Raw genomic sequence first — 22,587 nt, forward strand, 5'->3', positions numbered from 1 at the left:
ATTATCTATGAAACCACTTGGTCAGCCTTTGCTTAACCAATTACATATGGCCTGAGTTTCTGAGTATGGGCGCTGTTTGTTCCAGCTCCCTTGCATACATTCCCAGGAGTCCCTGAGACACACTGCCTTCAGCAGTCCCATGAGACGAGAGTCCCTAAAGTTTACTAACAGTCTTAAGGAATAAATTTATCCATACCTCTGTGGTATCCTTAAAAAAAATTAACAATTAGAAAACATAAAAGAATCAAGCAATTTTAAAGTTGAAATTTCAACAGGGTTCTATTATTGTAACTTTTCTGTAAGTCTAAAATTATTTCAAAATAAAAGTTAAAATTTTTTTTCAATATAGTTTCCATAACAAAATTAACCAAAGCTTGACTATTGTTAAATACCTTTGGGAAATCACATTGCAGTGGTGGCTCATCTGACACTCCCAAAGGTTATCACTTTTAACAGGCCCTCTGGAAAGTGTTTTTGATCATCTAATTCACCTACATTGTGTCCACAGATGATAACTAAAAAGGAATAATTTCACAGCCTCTCTGCTGTGATGAGTTTACAGTCTAGTGCATACAGTCTAGTGAAAACTAGTTTTCATCTAGTGGATGAAAGTCTAGATCCATTCGTTTGTAATGCAGAAAGTAGCTTATTAAATGCAGATTAACACTTGGTGTGTCCCGTTAGTCTTTACCTTGAACTTTACTCTTAAGAGATTATAAAGAAGCACCTGAAGCATCTACCCCCCCAAAGCAGTTATTGATCGTTTCATCTACCTCCAGTTACCAGGACAGAACTCCTGCTCATTGCATAGCTTCACCTGCTGCTTCTATTCCCCCTCCCCAACCTCAACCAAAATATAAATATTATATATTACTGCAAGACCAACATCGTTGCAGTAAATAAGCCAGAGGTGCTGGAGGTTACCAGGAAAGTTCTGTGTTGCCCTGGGCCCCAGGGGAGCAGGCTGCCCTACAGAGAAGTCTCACTTACTGAACAAGTAACCTGGAGCTGCTGCTGCTGCTGCTGCGGTGGTGGCGGTGGTGTCTGTTCCTGGGGGGTTTGTTGTTGTGGCTGCTGCTGGGGGTCCCATATATGGACAGTCTGAGCTGTATTCTGGTATGTGCCTGCCACAGCCTGCACAGCCACTGGAATGTGGATGTTGCCATTCATGAACTGTGCTGGAAAGAGAGAGTTTGCAAGGGTCTGCACTACCTCTTCATGTGAGTTTTTCACTACAGACGTGGTGCCCACCATCTTCTCCTTGTCATCCTCCAGCTTTACAGCTGCCAGGGCCGTGGGTGAGCCACTGACGTGAACTGCATTGTAGGCTTCCTGGGGAATGGCAATGTGGGTAATGCTCTGCTGTTGAGGATCCCCACGGGGCTGGGCAGAGTAAACAGGGATGGTCCAGGTTTCTCCCGTAGGGCTAGTAATGGTCCCAGTGGCACTATACAGGTGGGCACTGTCTACTGTCAGTAAGTCTGGCCTCAAAGACACATAACTCTGCTGCTGGCCCTGTGGAATGGCCAGCACAGTAGCCACCGGCTGCCCTGAGATGGCATAGGACACAGTGATGGGCATGTCCACTTTGCGTTTCTTCACTGGCTGGAGGACACTGGCTGTGCCAACCCGTCGCTCCCCTTCCCGGGGTGAGCCCTGCTGAGACGGTGGTGGGGAAAGGGCACCCACGGTCTGGATTTGGATCTGCTGACCCCCAGCAAGAGACTGGCCGGCCACCAGCTGAGCCTGGATCTGCTGATGTGGGATGTGCTCCTCTGGGATCTCTGCAGCCTGGATCTGCTGGGCCGCCTGCACGTGCTGCACCTGGATCTGGGCTGCCTGCAGCTGCGAGGGGCTGGGGCTCTGCAGAGATGGGGTCTGGATGGAGGGGGCTGCCGGCTGTGGTGCTTGGCCTTGGATCTGCACCTGGACCTGGATGGGCTGCTCAGCAGGCTGGTGAACGGTGAGCTGCGGGGAGAGCTGCTGAGCCGAGACCTGCTGCGGAGACTGCTGTACCTGCACCTGTACCTGCAGCGACAAGATTCACCAGTGAGTGAACCAGGCAACATTAAGAATTCAGCCCCAAAAGGAAGAGATCTCAGGGAGAGGCCCTAGGTAATGTGAGGATAAGGGGCTTCTTTGGAAGACCCAAGGCTTCTTTGGAGACCATAACCCCCAAAACCATGTGCATAATTCTCCAGCATCACACAGCATTCAGAGCAACAATTACCTACCAGAGCAAGTAAGACTATCAACTTGGATCTCTGAAGAAAATATCAGAACTTCTGCTTATGTTTTAATTATTGTTTTAAGGTGTGGCCCCACCCCTTTGTTTTTGCATATTGGTATAGTACAAGTAGATAGTTTATAAAAATATATTTTGGTGTATGATCAAAAACAGTTTATCCATGGGGTGAGTAATAAAAAGTGTGGGGACAGGGGCACCTGGGTGGCTCAGTCAGTTAAGCATTGGGCTTTGGCTCAGATCATGACCTCGTGGTTCATGGGTTCAAGCCCTGCATTGGAGTCTTTGCTGACAGCTCAGAGCCTAGAGCCTGCTTCGGATTCTGTGTCTCCTTCTCTCTCTGCCCTTCCCTCACTAGCACTCTCTCAAAAATAAGTAAACAACAAAAAAATATATACTAAAAAAACAGTCTGGTGGGGACCAATGTTCTCAAGGGTCAGCAAGACAAGTACATTTTACGGGCATGCAATTCTCAACCCAGGATCAAAACTACTCCCACCACAGACTAGTGGAAAACACAGTAGAGACAAAACTCTTGAATTTGGAGAGATCTCCCAATATTGCTATTAAAATGTAGGCACTGATAAATGATTTCTTAAGTAAGATATCTTTTTTTTTAATGTTTATTTACTTCTGAGAAAGAGAGAGAGAGAAAGTGCAAGTGGTGAAGGGACAGAAAGAGAGGGAGACACAGAATCCGAAGTAGGCTCCAGGCTCTGAGCTGTCCGCATAGAGCCTGATGCAGAGTTTGAACTCACGAACTGCAAGATCATGACCTGAGCCTAAGTTGGACGCTTAAGCGGCTGAGCCAGACACCCGTTAAGTAAGGTATCTTCAAAAAAGAAGCATTAAACAAACCCACAAGATTCCTGACAATTTAATCTAAGGAAGGTTACTATATCCTCCTTCTGATTTCTGATGATAATGCAGTTCATTTCTTATTGCTGTTACCTCAGCATACAAAGCAGCATGAAAGGATGCCTTGTATAGCCTGTAGTTAAAAAAAAAAGAAAGAAAGAAAGAAAGAAAGAAAGAAAGAAAGAAAGAAAGAAAGAAAGAAAGAAAGAAAGAAAGAAAGAAAAAAGATATTTCCTTCAGACACACATATCTAAACTCTAAACACTGGTAGGAAGGTAGAAAGGAAGGCAGATGAGAGATTTTATCTATCTAATAAAAGAAGGAGACACATCGGGGTGCCTGGGTGGCTCAGTCGGTTAAGCGGCAGACTTTGGCTCAGGTCATGATCTCGCCGTCCGTGAGTTCAAGCCCCGCGTCAGGCTCTGTGCTGACAGCTCAGAGCCTGGAGCCTGTTTCAGATTCTGTGTCTCCCCCTCTCTCTGACCCTCCCCTGTTCATGCTCTGTCCCTCCCTGTCTCAAAAATAAATAAAACGTTAAAAAAAAATTTTTTTTAAAGAAGGAGACACATCACAAAAATAATCAAGCATGGTGCTAGGACAACTGGCTATCCATATGAAAACAATGAAGTTGCATCTCTTAATTATTTCATACACAAAAAAATTAAAAAGGATCTGAACAAACATTTCTCCAGAGAAATGCAAATGGACAATAAGCCAATGAAAAGTTGGTCAACATCATTAGTTATAAGGAAATGCAAATCAGAACCACAATAAGATGCCACTTGAAAGCCATTAAGATGGCTATAATTAAAGAAAGACCGAACTACTGGGACCTCATCAAAATAAAAAGCTTCTGCACAGCTTAGGAAACAATCAGCAAAACTAAAAGGCAACTGACAGAATGGGAGAAGATATTTGCAAATGGCATATCAGATAAAGGGTTAGTATCTAAAATCTATAAAGAACTTCTCAAACTCAACACCCAAAAAACAAATAATCCAGTGAAGAAATGGGCAAAAAACATGAATAGACACTTCTCCAAAGAAGACATCCAGATGGCCATGGAAATGGCACATGAAAAAATGCTCAACATCATTTATCATCAGGGAAATACAAATCAAAACCACAATGAGATACCACCTTACACCTGTCAGAATGGCTAACATTAACAGCTCAGGCAACAACAGATGTTGGCAAGGATGCGGAGAAAGAGGATCTTTTTTGCATTGTTGGTGGGAATGCAAGCTGGCGCAGCCACTCTGGAAAACAGTATGGAGGTTCCTCAAAAAACTAAAAACAGAACTACCCTACGACCCAGCAATTGCACTACTGGGTTTTTATCCAAGGGATACAGGTGTGCTGTTTTGAAGGGACACATGCACCCTCATGTTTATAGCAGCACAATCAACAACAGCCAAAGTATGGAAAGAGCCCAAATGGCCATCGATGGATGAATGGATAAAGAAGATGTGGTATATATATACAATGGAGTATTACTCAGCAATCAAAAACAATGAAATCTTGCCATTTGCAACTACGTGGATGGAACTGGAGGGTATTGTGCTGAGTGAAATTAGTCACAGAAAGACAAAAATCATATGACTTCACTCATATGAAGACTTTAAGAGACAAAACAGATGAACATAAGGGAAGGGAAACAAAAATAATATAAAAACAGGGAGGGGGACAAAACAGAAGAGACTCATAAATATGGAGAACTGAGAGTTATGGGAAGGGTTGTGGGAGGGGGAATGGGCTAAATGGGTAAGGGGCACTAAGGAATCTACTCCTGCAATCATTGTTGCACTACATGCTAATTTGGATGTAAATCTTAAAAAATAAAAGATAAAGTTTAAAAACAATAAAAAAGAAAATAATACATACAGAGTTTTTATTCTCAATAAATAAATATTTGATTAAAAAAAAAAAAAGACTGACAATAACAAGGGTTGACAGGGATGTAAAAAAACTGGAATCCTCATATACTGCCAGGAGGAGTGTAAAATTGGTACAGCTGCTTTGGAAAACAGTCTAGCAGTTTCTCAAAAAGTTAAACATACCTATGACAAAGATATGAAAAACCCACAGGACCCAGCAATTCCACTCCTAGGTATATACCTAAGAGGAATGAAAACTATGTCCACATAAAAATGTAGATACAAATGTTTATAGTAGCCTTATTCCTAATAGCTAAAAAGCAGAAACAACCCAAATGTTCATAAATTGATCAATTAAAAATATATTTGGTATTTCCGTAGAACAGGGTATTATTTAGCAACAAAAAGGAATGAATGAAACTTTGGTACAACTTAGATAAACCTAGTGAAAACACTATGCTAGCGGCACCTGGGTGGCTCAGTTAGGCATTCGACTCTTGATTTTGGCTCAGGTCATGATCTCATGGTTCATGAAATCAAGACCCGAGTAAGGCTCTGTGCTGACAGTGTGAAGCCTGCTTGGGATTCCCGAACCCCCCTCTCTCTCTGCCCCTCCCCTGCTCTCTCTCAAATAAACATTAAAAAAAAATTATGTTAAGGGAAGTCAGTCACAAAGACTAATGATTATCTAACAGCACAGGATTGGGGAAAATATAAAGGGGTAATGGGTACAGGGTTTCTTTTTTGGGTTGATAAAAATGTCCTAAAATTGGTTGCAGAACTCTGTGGGTAGATTTAAAAACTGCTGAATTATATACTTTATTTTTTTTAATTAATTATTTTTATGTTTATTCATTTTTGAAAGACAGAGAGAGACAGAGCACAAGCAGGGGTGGGGCGGAGAGAGAGGGGGACACACAATCTAAAGCAGGCCCCAGGCTCTGAGCTGTCAGCACAGAGCCTGACACGGGGCTCGAACTCACAAACCGTGAGATCATGACCTGAGCCAAAGTCGGAAGGTCAACTGACTGAGCCACCCAGACGCCCCTGAATTATATACTTTAAATAGGTGAATTATATGAGAATTAGATCTCAGTAAAGCCATTACTAATTAAAAAGATAAGTAAGGAGGTTATGTAAAGGGCATAATAGACCTTGAAGTCAGACTTGAACTTGAATTGCTGGTATACTTTCCTAGCTGTGATTCCCCTTAGATGTAATATAAAGGGGGAGAACACCTAACTCCCTAGAGTTGTAATGAGCATAAAATAATATTTACCAATATACAGTAGGTGCTCAAAAAGGAGGTTTCCTTCCTTATAAGCATTATTTCTTCTTTGTAGACTTTGTTTCGAGAGAGAGGGTGTGAGCAGAGGAGAGGCAGAGTTAGAATCCCAAGCAGGCTCCATGCTATCAGCATGGAGCCCAATGTGGGGCTTGATCCCACAACCGTGAAATCAAGAGTCTGATAAGCATTATTTCTTTACACCAGTGAGTCTCAAAATATAGCTTCCAGGCCAACAGCATCAGTACCCAGGCACTTTTAGAAATACAAATTCTCAGGTCCCACCTCAGAACTACTGAATCAGAAACTCTGGGGAACAAGCCTAGCAATCTATCTTAACAAGTTTTCCAGTTGACTGATGAAGGCCCATGTTTAGAACCAGTGCTTTACATCAAGGACATAAAGGAAACTATGAAACCAATTACTATAGAAGCTTTTTTGGTCCTGGGATCCTCTCAAAAAATTATTGAGGACCCCCACTAGCTTTTGATTACATGGATATAGATGTTGATATTTACTGTATTAGAAATTAAAACTAGGGCACCTGGGTGGCTTAGGTGCTTAAGCATCTGGCTCTTGGTTTTGGCTGAGGTCATGATCTTGTGGTTCATGGGTTTGAGTGCCACATCGGGCTCTGTGCTGACAGTGCGGAGCCTGCCTGGAATTGTCTCTCTCTGGCTCACTCTCTCTCTCAAAAATTAATAAGTAAACCTTAAAAAAAAAGTCCCTTGATGTGGCAAACCTCATTAAAAAAAAAAAACAAAAAAACAACTAGGATATCACACAAACCAATCTTGTTAACATAAATAACACATGCCTATGAAAAGGCATACCTAGGTTTATTGTGCTCCCCCCACACAATATAGGTTTTTATTTTTTTAATGTTTATTTATTTGAGACAGAGAGAGCACCAGCAGGGAAGGGGCAGAGAGAGAGAGGGAAAGAATCGAAGCCCTGACCTGGGGTTTGAACTCAAACTATGAGATCATGACCCAGACTGAAATCAACAGTTGGATACTTAACCAACTGAGCCACCCAGGTGCCCCTTTTATCATTATATTTTTTATAGTGATCTGTTGAGATCTTTGATGTTACTAAGTTACTTGTTATAATTGGGGACCAATGAACCTTGCCCATATAAGACCACAGCAAACTTAATTGATAAATGTGCATGTTCTAACAGCTCCACCAACAGGCCTCCTTATTTCCAGAGACAAAATAATATTGAAATTAGGCCAATTAAAAACAACAGCTTCTAAGTGTTTAAGTGAAAATAAGAGTCATTTCCAAAAGCTAGAAATGACTAAACTTAGTGAGAAAGGTATGTCAAAAGCCAAGGCAGGCCAAAAGCTAGGCCTCTTGTGCCAAACAGTTAGTGAAGCTGTGAATGCAAAGGAAAACTTCTTGAAGGAAATTAAGTGTTACTCCAGTGAACACATGAATGATGATAACACCAACTTTATTGCTAAAAGGAGAAAGTTTAAGTCAGCCAAAGACTAATTCAGAGCAAGACCCCAACTCTCTTCAATTCTACAAAGGCTGAGAGAGAGGGGAGGAACCTGCAGAAGAAAAGTCTGAAGCTAGTGGAGGTTGGCTCATGAGGTTTAAGCTGTCTCCATAATGTAAAAGTGTAAGGTGAAACAGCAAGTGCTGATGTAGAAGCTACAGCAAATTATACAGAAGATCTAGTTAAGGTAATTAATGAAAGTGGCTATATGAAACAACAGATTTTCAATGTAGATAAAACAGTCTTATATTTGAAGATGCCATCTAGGACTTTCATAGCTGCAGAGGAGAAATCAATGCCTGGCTTCAAAGCCTCAAAGAATAGGCTGACATTGTGTTAGGGGCTTATGCAGCTGGGTAACTTTATGGTGAAACTGAAGTTCACTTATTATTCCAAAGGTCCTAGGGCTAAGGCCCTTAGGATTTATGCTAAGTTTACTTTGTTTGTACTCTATACATAGAAAAACAAAGCCTGGATGATAGCACATCTGTTTAACGTGGCTTACTGAATAATTCTAAGCCCAGTGTTGAGACCTACTGCTCACAAAAAAAAAGGTTCTTTTCAAAATATTACTGCTCACTGACAATGCATGTGGTCATTCAATAGTTCTTAAATTTTTTTTAAAAAATGTTTATTATTTTTGACAGAGAGAGAGAGAGAGACAGAGCATGAGCAGGGGAGGGGCAGAGAGAGAGGGAGACACAGAATCCAAAGCAGGCTCCAGGCTACTAGCTGTCAGCACAGAGCCCGACGCAGGGCTCAAACTCAGACCATGAGATCACGAGCTGAGTCAAAACCAAGAGTTGGATGCTTAATTGAGCCATTCAGGTGCCCCAGCAATAAAGTATTTTTAAATTAAGATATGTATACTCTTTTTTTTTTAAGACATAATGCTGTTACATACTTAACAGACTACAGTTTAGTCTGAACAACTTCTAGATGCACTGAGAAACCAAGTCATTTGACTCACTTTAGTGCGATATTCACTCTATTGCAGTAGTCTAGAACTGAATTTGCAGTATCTTTGAAGTATGCACGTATTTGCCAAAAAAATTTTTTTTTTTTTTAAATTTTTTTTTTCAACGTTTATTTATTTTTGGGACAGAGAGAGACAGAGCATGAACGGGGGAGGGGCAGAGAGAGAGGGAGACACAGAATCGGAAACAGGCTCCAGGCTCTGAGCCATCAGCCCAGAGCCCGACGCGGGGCTCGAACTCACGGACCGCGAGATCGTGACCTGGCTGAAGTCGGACGCTTAACCGACTGCGCCACCCAGGCGCCCCCAAAAAATTTTTTTATAAGAGTTGAATTTTTTACATTTTTTGCAACTTGCTTTAATGGCTGACTTAATTGAAGACAGCTGGATTCTACTGCTTCTGCATTCCATCTGTTGTGTATACATCACATGTGGCATCTAAAAAACTCCACTGTACATTCATAAGAAAATGAGAATGAAAAAGGCAGGTAACATCTCAGTATTCTAATAAAAACAGCTTTGATTTTAAGAAGTCCTGCAAGGGTACTGGGGATGACCAATCTTGAGCCACCCTTTAAGAATCACTACTACAGGGGTGCCTGGGAGGCTCAGTGGGTTAAATGTCTGACTTCAGCTCAGGTCATGATCTCACAGTTTGTGGGTTTGAGCCCTATTGTTGGGCTCTGTGTGGACAGCTCAGAGCCTGGAGCCTGCTTCAGATTCTGTGTCTCCACCACCCCCCCCCCGCCCCTCCCTGCTAGTGCTCTTTCAAAAATGAACATTAAAAAACAAAAACAAAAACAAAAAAAACTACTATAAGGGCGCCTGCATGATTCAGATGTTAAGCATCTGACTTTCACTCAAGTCATGATCTCATGGTTTGTGAGTTCGAGTCTCACATCAGGTGAGCTTGAGCCCACTTTGGTAGGTGAGCCCTGCTTCTGATTCTCTCTGCCTCTCACTCACTTGCACCCTCTCTCTCAAAAACAAACAAAAAAACCCCACTACTATAGAGTTAATTACATAGTACACTTTATAACTGTTATTACCTCCTTAAAAATGAAAAATTTTTAATCTGGTTATCACTAAATTATAGCTCATATGCTTCATAATTTTACTGTATCTCTTTTAATGGATTTTTTAAAGAAACTATTTATCAACATTCAAACTTCCAACAGAATCAGAAACAAGTTATCATAATTACTATGGAAATACTATGGAATCAAAACTGGGGTGGGGGGAGGATCTACTCCTCACTCCAGAATAAACCAGCGCAAGTAATCTGATGCCATTTTAGATACAAAGTAGCTAGAATTTAAAATTAGAGGAGTAAGAGCTAAGAGTTATAGCACTTTGTGACATTTCTTTACCAATGTCAACATATTAAGAAATCATACATTTTGTTTATAACCTTCAATCATAACTATCAAAGGTCAATAAGAATTAAATGTTATTTTTATTACCTCCCTTCCAATTTTTATTCATATAAAAACATAACTATTTTTTTAATAAAAAAAATGAAATTTTACTCAAAGAAGAGGAAACAGAACTGAAGTGAAGGAGGAGGAGAAAAAGAAAAAAAACCTAAGGAAGACATTCAGAAGTTGGTATTGTGATTCACTAGTTGCTATATGTTTCTTAACAGGTTTACCTATAATTTTCAAGATTATATTTAGATCAATTGTCTCGAAAAAATTACAGATAACTACAGAAAAAAAAAATATATATATATATATAATAAAAAGGCATTTTTAAACTTAAGCCTAGATTTAAGATGATTCTCAAGAGGTACAAAAAGGAAAACTATCATCTCTAAGCCTAGCATATCCTAGAAAAGTTACATATCAAATAGGAGAGGGGGGACATTACTAGGGGCATGAATTTGGTTTTATTGTTTCAAAAACCACTGTTTCTCACCTCTCAATCCCTCATGAATCACACCATGTTTTAGTTCCCTTCACATTTAAATTATTCAACCTTATTGGGGCACCTAGCTGGCTCAGTTGGTTAAGCATCCATCCTCTGCTCAGGTCACGAACTCAAGGTGTGTGAGTTCAAGCCCCACATTGGGCTCTCTGGTGTCAGTATGGAGCCTGCTTCAGATCCTCTGCCTCCCCTCTTTCTGGCCCTCCCCCTCTCATGTTCCTTCTCTCTTTCTCTCTCTCTCAAAAATAAACAAACATAAATTTTTTTTTTAATTATTCAACCTTCTCATTTGGCTCCCTACCTTCTCCAGAGTTTCTAATTGCCTTTTTTTTTTCCAGTTGATCAGCAGAGACACTTAAAATAACTATACTTCTGAGCTCTTGACCACATAATATGTACCGCACTACTACTTTCTTCTTGAGCATTCTTTCTATTTCAACCTGGACAGACTGCTTTCTGGCTCTTCTGTATGGCTACCACACTGCAATCAGATCTCAATTCTGAGTTGGTTCTACCATTTCTTTTATTTTCATGACTTTTCTTAGATTCTTTATTTCATTGAGTATACTATCAATTAAGTTTTTCAGAAAGTATGTCTAAATGTGGTCTGCAGAGCAGCACATTCAACATCAACCTGGAAATTTGTTAGAAATGAAAATTCTCAGGGGCGCCTGGGTGGCGCAGTCAGTTAAGCGTCCGACTTCAGCCAGGTCACGATCTCGCGGTCCGTGAGTTCGAGCCCCGCGTCGGGCTCTGGGCTGATGGCTCAGAGCCTGGAGCCTGCTTCCAATTCTGTGTCTCCCTCTCTCTCTTCCCCTCCCCCGTTCATGCTCTGTCTCTCTCTGTCCCAAAAAAATAAATAAACGTTGAAAAAAAATAAATAAAAATAAACATTAAAAAAATATTTAAAGGAGAATAAACTCAGTGAGTGTGTCAGGTCAATTTCCAAATTCCACCTTATAAACGATTTTAAACTTTTTTTTTTTTTAAGTTTACTTATTTAAAAAAAAATTTTTTTTTTCAACGTTTATTTATTTTTTTTTGGGACAGAGAGAGACAGAGCATGAACGGGGGGAGGGGCAGAGAGAGAGGGAGACACAGAATCGGAAACAGGATCCAGGCTCTGAGCCATCAGCCCAGAGCCCGACGCGGGGCTCGAACTCACGGACTGCGAGATCGTGACCTGGCTGAAGTCGGACGCTTAACCGACTGCGCCACCCAGGTGCCCCAAGTTTACTTATTTTGTGAGAGCAAGCAGGGAAGGGGCAGGCAGACAGGGAGGAAGACAAACCCAAGGAGGCTCTGCACTGTCAGCAGATTGGCAGCACAGAGCCCGTCGCTTAACTGACTGAGCCCCCCAGGTGTCCCCTCATGAACAATTTTAAAATTTATTTCCACAAGAAAGAATAATTCTTCTCTTACATTTCTCTGAAGCTCCACTGGTCCAATACCCATTAGTTACATGTAGTTGCCAATCACTTGAGATATTCAAACTATGATGTGCTACAAATAAGGTGCTACAAGTACAAAACATAACCAGATTTCAAGGATTTGTACCAAAGAAGGGCAAAACAGTTTATCAGTAATATTATACTGATCACATGTTGAAAAACTATATTAGATTAAATAAAATGTGATTAAAAAAATCAATTTCACCTCTTGTATTCCCTTTAGAAAAGAGGCTACTAGGGGTGCGTGGCAGTCAGAAGACCATGCTACTCTTGATCTCAGGGTTACGAGTTCAAACCCCACACTGGGTGTAGGGATTACTTAAAAAAAAAAAAAACAAGAGAGAGGCTACTAGAAAACTTACAACGACGTATGTGGCTCACATTCCATTTCATGTTCTGAGTCTTACTGAGGAGGGATGGTTAAGGACAGTGCTCAGTGTGCTGGCAGAAGACCAGACTAGGTGAGGAATCGTACACCTAGGACCAAACCTTTTAACAACTAGTCTAGCAAAACTTTAGGGACCTTGATAGAATTTCACTGCTCAAATAACGCTCTTCTGAAAACTAGTAGCCTTTACCCAAGTATTAAACATTCGCTAAACTCTTTTTTTTTTTAATGTTTTTTAATGTTTTAAAGTTTTTAATGTTTATTTTTGAGAGAGAGGGAGAGACAGAGACAGACAGAGTATGAGCAGGGGAGGGGCAGAGAGAGGGAGACACAGAATCCGAGGCAGGCTCCAGGCTCTGAGCTGTCAGCACAGAGGCTGATGCAGGGCTTGAACTCACAAACTGTGAGATCAGGACCCGAGCTGAAGTTGGACACTTAACCAACTGGGCCACCCAGGTGCTCCTGCCAAACTCTTATGATATAAATGAACTTAGAAATATGGTAGGGAAGAGATTTAACTGTGGGCAAAAGGCTGGATATGAAGGGGCAGAAAAGGCAGCAAGAAATGGGTCACCAATCCAATCAGGATCCCAATCAGCCCACAAAGTGCCTGTGAGAGAATAGCTGACGGTAGTCTTGTTTTTGGCTGCAAAACCATGTTTGGAGAACACATCATATTATGAGCACTGCCTCTCAAGGCAGAAGCCAGAATCACTGTCCCAACATCCTCTTCTGCAGCTAGAATGCAGGCATATGACCAAAGCTTCCCAAATTAGACACACTGTATGAAATTTGGACTCAGAGGGGAACAACATGAGGAAGCAGGAACCACAACCTCCATTTTCTGGTAAGAGTGGAGGAATATGGCAGAAATGGAGCAGGATGGCATAGATCCCAATGAGAGACTGTGGTAGGGCAAGGACCTGGGCCCAGGGGTATGGCAGAAGGTCTCTGCCAGAACAGGCCTGCAATGTGACCTGAGTCCTATTCCTGGATGCACAGCCTCCAAGACCCATTCTCTGGCCCTCCCGTAAATTCCCTGAGTTAACAGCTATCCTTTAATCAATTTTTTCTGAATAAATGAGGGGGATGAGGGGGAATGCTGTCTGATATTTGTAACTAAAAACCAATACCCAGATGGATACAGAAAATATCACATCAAGTTGAAAACTTTAAAATAGTATTTTTACCTTGGGAAAGGGGGTTGTTTAGAAGGGTATCAGAGATTTGAACTGCATTTGTAACAGTTTATGTATTAAAAGAAAAAAGGGATAAAAACGACATATTACCAACAGCGTGGGAATCCTTATTTATAAATGTTTGGGTACTTTTCAAAACTCTAAAAGGCAACAGGGCCATATGTAGGAATGGCATTAATGAGAAGTGGAAGAAGAAAACAAAAGCAACTATTATTTATTTATCGAGGATTACTATGTGCCAATGTGCTTATAACCTAGTATTTTATGTAATCCTCAAAGTAACTACAATATAAATTCTTTTTATTTTCATGATATAGATAAGGAAATGGACTCTATGTGGTTAAATCACTTGCCTAAGATGACACACATCTAAAGTAGTAGAGGCAGACCAGATTCTTCTGTCTCAGAGTCAAGTCTGGCTCTTAATTAACTTTCCTCATTCTCAGTAGCTCACACTACGATGAGGGGTTAGGGACCATCCAGCATGGAGGAAATGTGCAACAAGAAGAAAAAGAGGAAGAGGGACAAAAGTTGAAATGATAAACGGGGAAGAGTTGCACTTTGAGCCACTGAAGCCTTGAGATCTTGATTTCTAGCACCAGAAGAAGCAAGTGATGAGAGGTCTCTTTCCCCAGAGTATCCTTCACTTGTGAGGCCAGTTTGACCAACCAGACTTGTATGAAGCCTCAGTTCCTGCCCTGTAGGAACTGAGAAGGGCAGAGAAGAAACAAGCAATTCTATGGGTGCTAAGTGAAACCCAACACCTGCGATTCACCATCAGAAGGCCTTCTCTCTGGCACATGCATTTAACTTCAAGTGGATGCTTTAGGAAGCACCCAACTCAAGAGGCTCTTGAAAGGGAAGATCCAAATGAATCCCCGTCACCTAGCTGAGGCCAACCTACCAGGAACAGGAAACTTGGAGTCTTTTCTAGTATTGTACACACTGTCAAGGCTCTTACATGGGAGCTCTTGTTTTTGCCTTCAGAAGGTACTTCCTTAACTTAAATAGATGTAGGGTACTGTTATGTAATAAGAAATACATATTTTGGTCTCTCTGGTTCCTGGCTGGAGCTCCTAAAACCTTCGTTAATTTCCTAAGTGATAATAAAAGTGCCAGGAGCATCATGTATTCTAATGATGTATTCATGCATTCAACTCTTAGAGGGCTCCTGGATGGAGGCTGGTCACTGGTAAGACCAAACCATGATTAAAGTTTGGTACCTTCAGGGGCGCCTGGGTGGCTCAGTTGGTTAAGTGGCGGACTTCAGCTCAGGTCATGATACCGCGGTTCATGGTTCTAGCCCCATGTTGGGCTCTGTGCTGACAGCTCAAAGCCTGGAGCCTACTTTCGATTCTGTGTCTCCTCTCCCTCTCTCTGCCCCTCGCCCACTCATGGTCTGTCTCTCTCTCAAAAATAAATAAAAATTTAAAAAAAACAACAAAGTTCGGTTGGGGCGCCTGGGTGGCTCAGTCGGTTAAGCGTCCAACTTCAGCTCAGAGCTGTGCTGACAGCTCAGAGCCTGGAGCCTGCTTTAGACTCTGTGTCTCCCTCTGTCTCAAAAATAAATAAAAACATTAAAGAAAAAAAATTTTTTTTAATTATTTTTTATGTTTATTTATTTTTGACAGAGAGAGAGACAGAGCAATAGCTAGGGAGGGGCAGAGAGAGAGGGAGACACAGAATCTGAAACAGGCTCCAGGCTCTGAGCTTGTCAGCACAGAGCCCGATGCAGGGCTCGAACTCACAGACGGTGGGATCTTGACCTGAGCCACCCAGGTGCCCCCCCAAAAAACTTTTTTAAATAAATAAAAACAGAGCTTGGTATTTCAGCCCATGCTCCACTCTGTAAAGAAGAAGGGCTAGAAATTGATTTACTAATGGATCATACCCATGTGCTGTAGGCTCCATAAAAATCCCAAAAGTATGGGGTTCAGGGAACTGTGTGTCAATGAATACACTCACATGCCAGGAGGGTGGTACACCCAAACTCCAAAGGGACAGAGGCCCCTCTATGTCTTTATTCTGTTCATTTGTATCCTCTATTGTATCATTTATTATATAATATTCCAGGAAACATGTTTCCCTGAGTTCTGCCAGTTGTTCTAACAAATTATGAAACCTAAGGAGGGGTAGGGAGAACCCCAACTGATAGATGATCAATCAGAAGTACAGTAACCTGGGACATGTGATTGGTGTCTGAGCTGGGGGGAAGTCTTGTGGAATTGATCCCTTAACTTGTGGGACCTGATGCTAATTCCAAGTAGACAGCGTCAGACTGAATTACAGGACAGCCAGCTGGTGTCAGAGAATTGGTAAACGTGGGAAAAACCACACTTTTGGTAGTCTGAAGTGTGAATGTGTTAGTAGTAAGGTAACACAGTGAGACTTATTCAGATAGCTACTCTTCTAATTAACATGTACCTCTGTCTCCCACCAATTCACTAAAACTGTTTTAAGAATGTAATTACTTTGTATACATACAAGGTATGTGTTGCACAGATTAAGTCAGAGGATAAAGGCAACTCTCTGAGGTGATACAGATGTTTTTTAAAAGGCAATCTAATTTTGCCATAATTAAAAAAAAGCAATCTAGAAAACAGCCTGAGCTCTCAAGACAGTAAATTGTTTTAAATATCATTAATATATACTTAATTTTTAATTTTTCTTACTGTTTATTTTGAGAGAGTGGAGCAGGGACAGAGAGGGAGAGGGAATCTCAAGTAAGAATGCCAAGCATGGAGCCTGTCGGTGAGGCTAGATCTCACAACTGTGAGATCATGACCTGAGCCGAAATCAAGAGTTGGATACTTAACTGACTGAACCACCCAGGCACCTGACATAATTTTTTATTATCAAAAGGATTAGGTTGAGACACAATATAGTTGACCCTTGAACAACTTGGGTTTGAACAGCATGGGTCCACTTATATGCAGATTTTTTTCAATAAATGCACTATAGTACTGAAAATGTATTTTTTCTTCCTTATGGTTTTCTTTATAACACTTTCTCTAGCTTATTTTAAGAATATAGTATATAATACATACATCATATAAAATACATATTAATTGACTACTAAGGTTATCGGTAAGGCTTCTGGGTCCACAGTAAACAATTAAGTTTTGGGGGAGTCAAAAATTATAAGAAGATTTTCAACTGTGCAAGGGATCAACATCCCTAACCCCATGTTGTTCATGAGTCAACTGTACTATGAGGCAAAGAGCCTTTTCACATGTGAATTGAGAAAGGCAGGTCTGTTCAGTACATACACATGTCACCTCTCTAGCCTCATCCATTCTTTCAGTGCACTCTAGTTACACCAGCTTTTTTGCCATTTTTTAAATAAGCAGGCTTCGGGCTTTCGGATTTGGAATGCTCTTTCCTCAGATAATCACGTGGCTCATCTGCCAACTCTCCTTGGTCTTAACTCAAATGTCAAGAGCACATTGGGGCTTACCCTGGTTACCTCCATCTGCTTTTTTTTTTTCACTCCTTTGCATTATCACTATATAACAAGATTTTTCTTACCTTACGTACCATCTATCTCCTTCCAGCTATAATGTATGCTCCTGTATACAGGGAGCTTTCTGTCGGCTCACTACTGTACCCAAGCATCTAGAGTAAAGGGCTTTACAAATAAAAAGACATTAAGATGTTTGGGATAGGGAAGAAAAGGTTAAGAACTATTGCTCTGTACATACAAGTTCAAAGCAAAATATTCTCCAACAACACTTTTCTTTCATTAGAAAAGCAGTTCATGTTTAATGAAAAATTCAAGCTCTCAGGGCATCTGGGTGGCTTAGTTAGTTAAGCATCCGATTCTTGATTTCGGCCCAGGTAATCTCACAGTTCGCAGGTTCGAGCCCTACATTGGGCTATGTGCGGACAGTGCAGGGCGGCTTGGGATTCTCTCTCTCTCTCTCTGCCCCTCAGCTGCACACATGAGCACATTCTCTCTCTCAAAAATAAACTAAAAAATAAAAACAAAAAATAAAAAATTCAAGTTATCCTCCTTAGCAACCCACTTCCCAGCCCAGTTACTGTTTTGAACTTTACTACTATTATTCAAGGACCATGACATTCTACATGTTAAAAATCAGTGATACTAAACCGGTTTTGACACTCAGCAATCTGTTACACATCCTACCCTGTCAATAGGCAAAGATCTACCTCATTCTTCTGACTGCACAGGACACACTACAATTGTACCATTATTCACCATTTCCCTTATTTAGTGACTTGTTTCTAGTGTTACTACTATTATAAGCAGTGCAGCAGTGAATATCCTTGTATACACATGTATCTGTGAACACAAATGCAAAGCCAATGGTATGCATACTTAAAAAAAAAATTTTATAAGTATTGCCAAAATCACTTTCAAGAAAATTACACTAATTTATCCTCTCATACCCTTGCCACCCTGGGTGAAATCTTTATAAATGTTACCCTACCTAATAAATGAAATATGGCATTTCACATTTATTATTTATTTAAAATGTTTACTGCTTTATTTTGAGAGAGACCATGAGCAGGGAAGGAGCAGAGAATTCCAAGCAGGCTCTGCACTGTCCGCGCAGAGCCCAAGGCAGATTCCATCTCATGAACCACAAGGTCATGACCTACATCGAAATCAAGAGTTGGACGCTCAACTGACTGAGCCACCCAGGCACCCCTGGTATTTCACTTTTAAAATTTGTACTTCCTGGAGCACCTGGGTGGCTCAGTCGGTTGAGTGGCTGACTTTAGCTCAGGTCATGATCTCTCGGTTCAGGAGTTTAGGCCCCACATCGGGTTCTGTGCTGACAGTTCAGAGCCCGAAGCCTGCTTTGGATTCTGTGTCTCCCTCTCTCTGCCCCTCCCTGGCTCACACTCTTTCTCTCTCAAAAAAATAAACGTTAGGGGCGCCTGGGTGGCGCAGTCGGTTGGGCGTCCGACTTCGGCCAGGTCACGATCTCGCGGTCCGTGAGTTCGAGCCCCGCGTCGGGCTCTGGGCTGATGGCTCAGAGCCTGGAGCCTGTTTCCGATTCTGTGTCTCCCTCTCTCTCTGCCCCTCCCCCGTTCATGCTCTGTCTCTCTCTGTCCCAAAAATAAATAAACGTTGAAAAATTTAAAAAAATAATAATAATAAAAAAAAAATAAACGTTAAAGAAACATCTTCTGATATGCTTATTAGCACTACTTGTATTCTTCTTCTATGAATTGTCTCATATCCTTCGTTCATTTTTTTTACTAATTATTTTTTTCTACTTTCTAAGAGTTCTTTGTGTGTTAGAAACACTAGAAAAAAGCACAGTCTCAAGTTAAAACAGCTTGGGTGCAAATACTAGCTACTGAAATAGGACTTAACCTCCTTATGCCTCATGTGCTATTTTTAGTTTCAAAAATTATGCTTTTTTTTTTAATTTTTTTTTTTTTCAACATTTATTTATTTTTGGGACAAAGAGAGACAGAGTATGAACGGGGGAGGGGCAGAGAGAGAGGGAGACACAGAATCGGAAACAGGATCCAGGCTCTGAGCCATCAGCCCAGAGCCTGACGCGGGGCTCGAACTCACGGACCGCGAGATCGTGACCTGGCTGAAGTCGGACGCTTAACCGACTGCGCCACCCAGGCGCCCCTCAAAAATTATGCTTTTAAACTAAGTACAGACCTATAAGATATCAAAAAACCAACGTGTGTATAATAATTTTGTAACTGCAAGGTATATTTGATTCTGATATCACTCAGAAAAAAATGTTTTTACAAAATTTTATATAAAGCTGTATTGTCAGTCATATATATATATATATATATATATATTTTTTTTTTTTTTATTTTAACGTTTATTTATTTTTGAGACAGAGAGAGACAGCATGAACAGGGGAGGGGCAGAGAGAGAGGGAGACACAGAATCTTGAAACAGGCTCCAGGCTCTGAGCGGTCAGCACAGAGCCCGACGCGGGGCTCGAACTCACGGACCGTGAGATCGTGACCTGAACCGAAGTCGGATGCTTAACCAACCGAGCCACCCAGGCGCCCCATTCATATTTTTATTAATATTATCTGGCTTATGATTTTGGTAGCTTTAGAATAACAATGTCAATTTTCATGTAAGTAACATTAGGTAATACAATTTAATTTTATTTAATCTACAAAGCCAACTTTTAGAAAAACTAAACCCCATTTGGCTTAAACCAGTTATTAATGAAAATATATTATTTTTAAACAATTTTTTTTCACGTTTATTTATTTTGGAGAGGTGGGGGAGGGACAGAGAGAGGGAGACACAGAATCTGAAGCAGGCTCCAGGCTCTGAGCTGTCAGCATGGAGCCCTATGTGGGGCCTGAACTCAAACCGTGAGATCACGACCTGAGCCTAGGTCGGTTGCTTAACCGACTGAGCCACCCAGATGCCACTGCCTTAAGAGTTTTTAATTTAAAACTTATGAAAAGGAAAGAAAGATCAGTCTCAAGAAAGGTAAGCTAGGATTAACTACCCTTTGGTCCAAGAATGCTTGGCTCAAAGGTCATTTTTAATTTTAAAGAGGGGAAAAAAACTACTCTTGCACATACATACCATATACCACAATCCTTATCTCAGCAACTTAGATGGTAGAAATGGACTACTTGAAAAAGGCAAAAAATGTTCAAGGAGGAAACTTTTTTAAAAAGACATACACGCTAATAACTTGAATTAAATCTGATAACCTAGGGGCACCTGAGTGGCTCAGTTGGTTGGGTGTCCAACTTCGGCTTAGTCATGATCTCACACACAGTTCCTGAGTTCGAGCCCCACGTTGGGCTCTGTGCTGACAGCTTGCAGCCTGTTTCAGATTCTGTGTCTCCCTCTCTCTCTGCCCCTACCCCACGCACACTCTGTCTCTCTCTCAAAGATAAATAAATATTAAAAAAAAAATTTTTAAATGGGAGGGAGGATGGGCTAAATGGATAAGGGACATTAAGGAATCTACTCCTGAAATCATTGTTTCACTATATGCTAACTATTTTGGATGTAAATTTTAAAAAATAAAAAATAAAATTAAAATAATAATAATAATAAAAATCTGATAACCTATGTGGGGAAAAGAACCACACCAAGAAAAGACAGCCTAATAAGTTGGCCAAAATGTAAATCCACAAAAAAATATATCAAAAGAACATTGATAGTTATTATTAAAATTATTATGCCTCTAACTTGCTGATCAAGCTAATATTCTGTGAGATATATAAATACAGCAATTTTTTTTTGAGGAGAGTGAGTGAGGGGCGGGGGGGGGGGCGGGCGGAGACAGATACGGGGGGGGGGGGGTGAGCTCACTCCATGGGGGACTCAAACTCACCAATAAGCTCACGACTTGAGCCAAAATCAGATGCTTAATGACTCAGCCACCCAGGTGCCCACAAATACAGTTATATTTATGCAGGGGTTCCCTGAGACCTGAAGATTATTTCAAGTACTCCTTCAGGGTAAAAAAGATTGGGTAAAGCTATCTCAGAGTTTACTTTCTTCCTTAGGAAGGCTTTCCACAATCTAGAATTCCAAAGACTTTCTATACTGTCTTTTTTTTTTTTTTTAATTTTTTTTAACGTTTTTTATTTGTTTTTGAGACAGAGAGAGACAGAGCATGAACAGGGGAGGGTCAGCGAGAGGGAGACACAGAATCTGAAACAGGCTCCAGGCTCTGAGCTGTCAGCACAGAGCCCGACGCGGGGCTCGAACTCACGGACTGCGAGATCATGACCTGAGCCGAAGTCGGCCGCCCAACCGACTGAGCCACCCAGGCGCCCCTATACTGTCTTTCAATGGTCTTATTGTTTTGTTTTTATCTGACTCTTTCACCTATCTGGTCTGTATTAGGAGAGGTATCTGACTTTATTTCCAAGAAGAGTAGTAGACTGCCTTACTCCACTAATGGAATATATCCTTTCCCCACCTATTAGAAGAGCCACCTTCATCCTATACCTGGTATCTATCACAGCTGACCCTTGAAGAACATGGCAGGGGCTAGGGGCACCAACTCCTTCGCAATCAGAAATCAACATATAAAACTTTTGACTCCTGTGAAACTTAACTATTAACAACCTGTTGATTAGAAACCTTACTGATAACTAAAACTGTCAACATATATTTTGTATGTTATTTCTATTATATATTCTTATAATAAAGTACACAAAAAGATGTCATTAAGAATATCGTAAGATAAATTTTCAGTACTGTACTGTATTTCTCAAAAAAAATTTGTATAGAAGCGGACCTGTGTAGTTCAAACCTATGTTGTTCAAGGGTCAACTATACGCATAATATATGCAGATGTAAATGTGCATATGTAAATGCATGTAAATGTGTGTTCTACACCCTTGGCACCCCTTGGTCAAGTCCCAACTGGTGGGAGACTGAGGTTGCCCCAGGGGAGAATTCTGCTTTGTATCCTTAACTTCTTGGCTTAGAGCACCCTGAGAACTATTCCACCTTCCCTAAAAGTTCTCTTTTACATTAATTCTCCTGTTGCCTGATTCTGTTTGCTTTCTCTTTTAGCAATTTCTCAGATTTAGTGATTTTTTTTTTGAGAGAGAGCCAGCGCTTGTGCGAGCGGGGGAGACAGGCAGAGGAGGAGAGAGATAATCTTAAACAGACTCTATGCTGACACAGGGCTTGATCCCACAACCCTGGGATTATGAGCTGAAATCAAGAGTCGGACGCTGGGGGGGTGGGAGGGAGGGGAAAGTGGGTGATGGGCATTGAGGAGGGCACCTGTTGGGATGAGCACTGGGTGTTGTATGGAAACCAATTTGACAATAAATTTCATATTAAAAAAAAAAAAAGAGCTGGATGTTCAACCAACTGAGCCACCCGGGTACCCCAGATCTAGTGGTTTTTGATGGCACTTGTTTTTTC

General features: G+C 41.1%; 1 protein-coding gene across 12 annotated transcripts in view; it reads right to left on the minus strand.

Annotated features, from left to right (window-relative positions):
• The window catches only part of QRICH1 (glutamine rich 1), a 51,459-nt gene that overhangs the window by 17,035 nt on the left and 11,837 nt on the right, over positions 1 to 22,587 (minus strand). For all 12 annotated transcript variants that reach the window (XM_045496787.1, XM_045496784.1, XM_045496792.1 and 9 more), the window contains one exon: positions 991 to 2,028. In XM_045496787.1, the coding sequence (XP_045352743.1) occupies positions 991 to 2,028 (1,038 nt within the window). The remainder of the gene's footprint in view (positions 1 to 990; positions 2,029 to 22,587) is intronic.

Source organism: Leopardus geoffroyi, chromosome A2 (genome assembly GCF_018350155.1).
Source record: "Leopardus geoffroyi isolate Oge1 chromosome A2, O.geoffroyi_Oge1_pat1.0, whole genome shotgun sequence".
Classification (NCBI taxonomy): Eukaryota; Metazoa; Chordata; class Mammalia; order Carnivora; family Felidae; genus Leopardus; species Leopardus geoffroyi.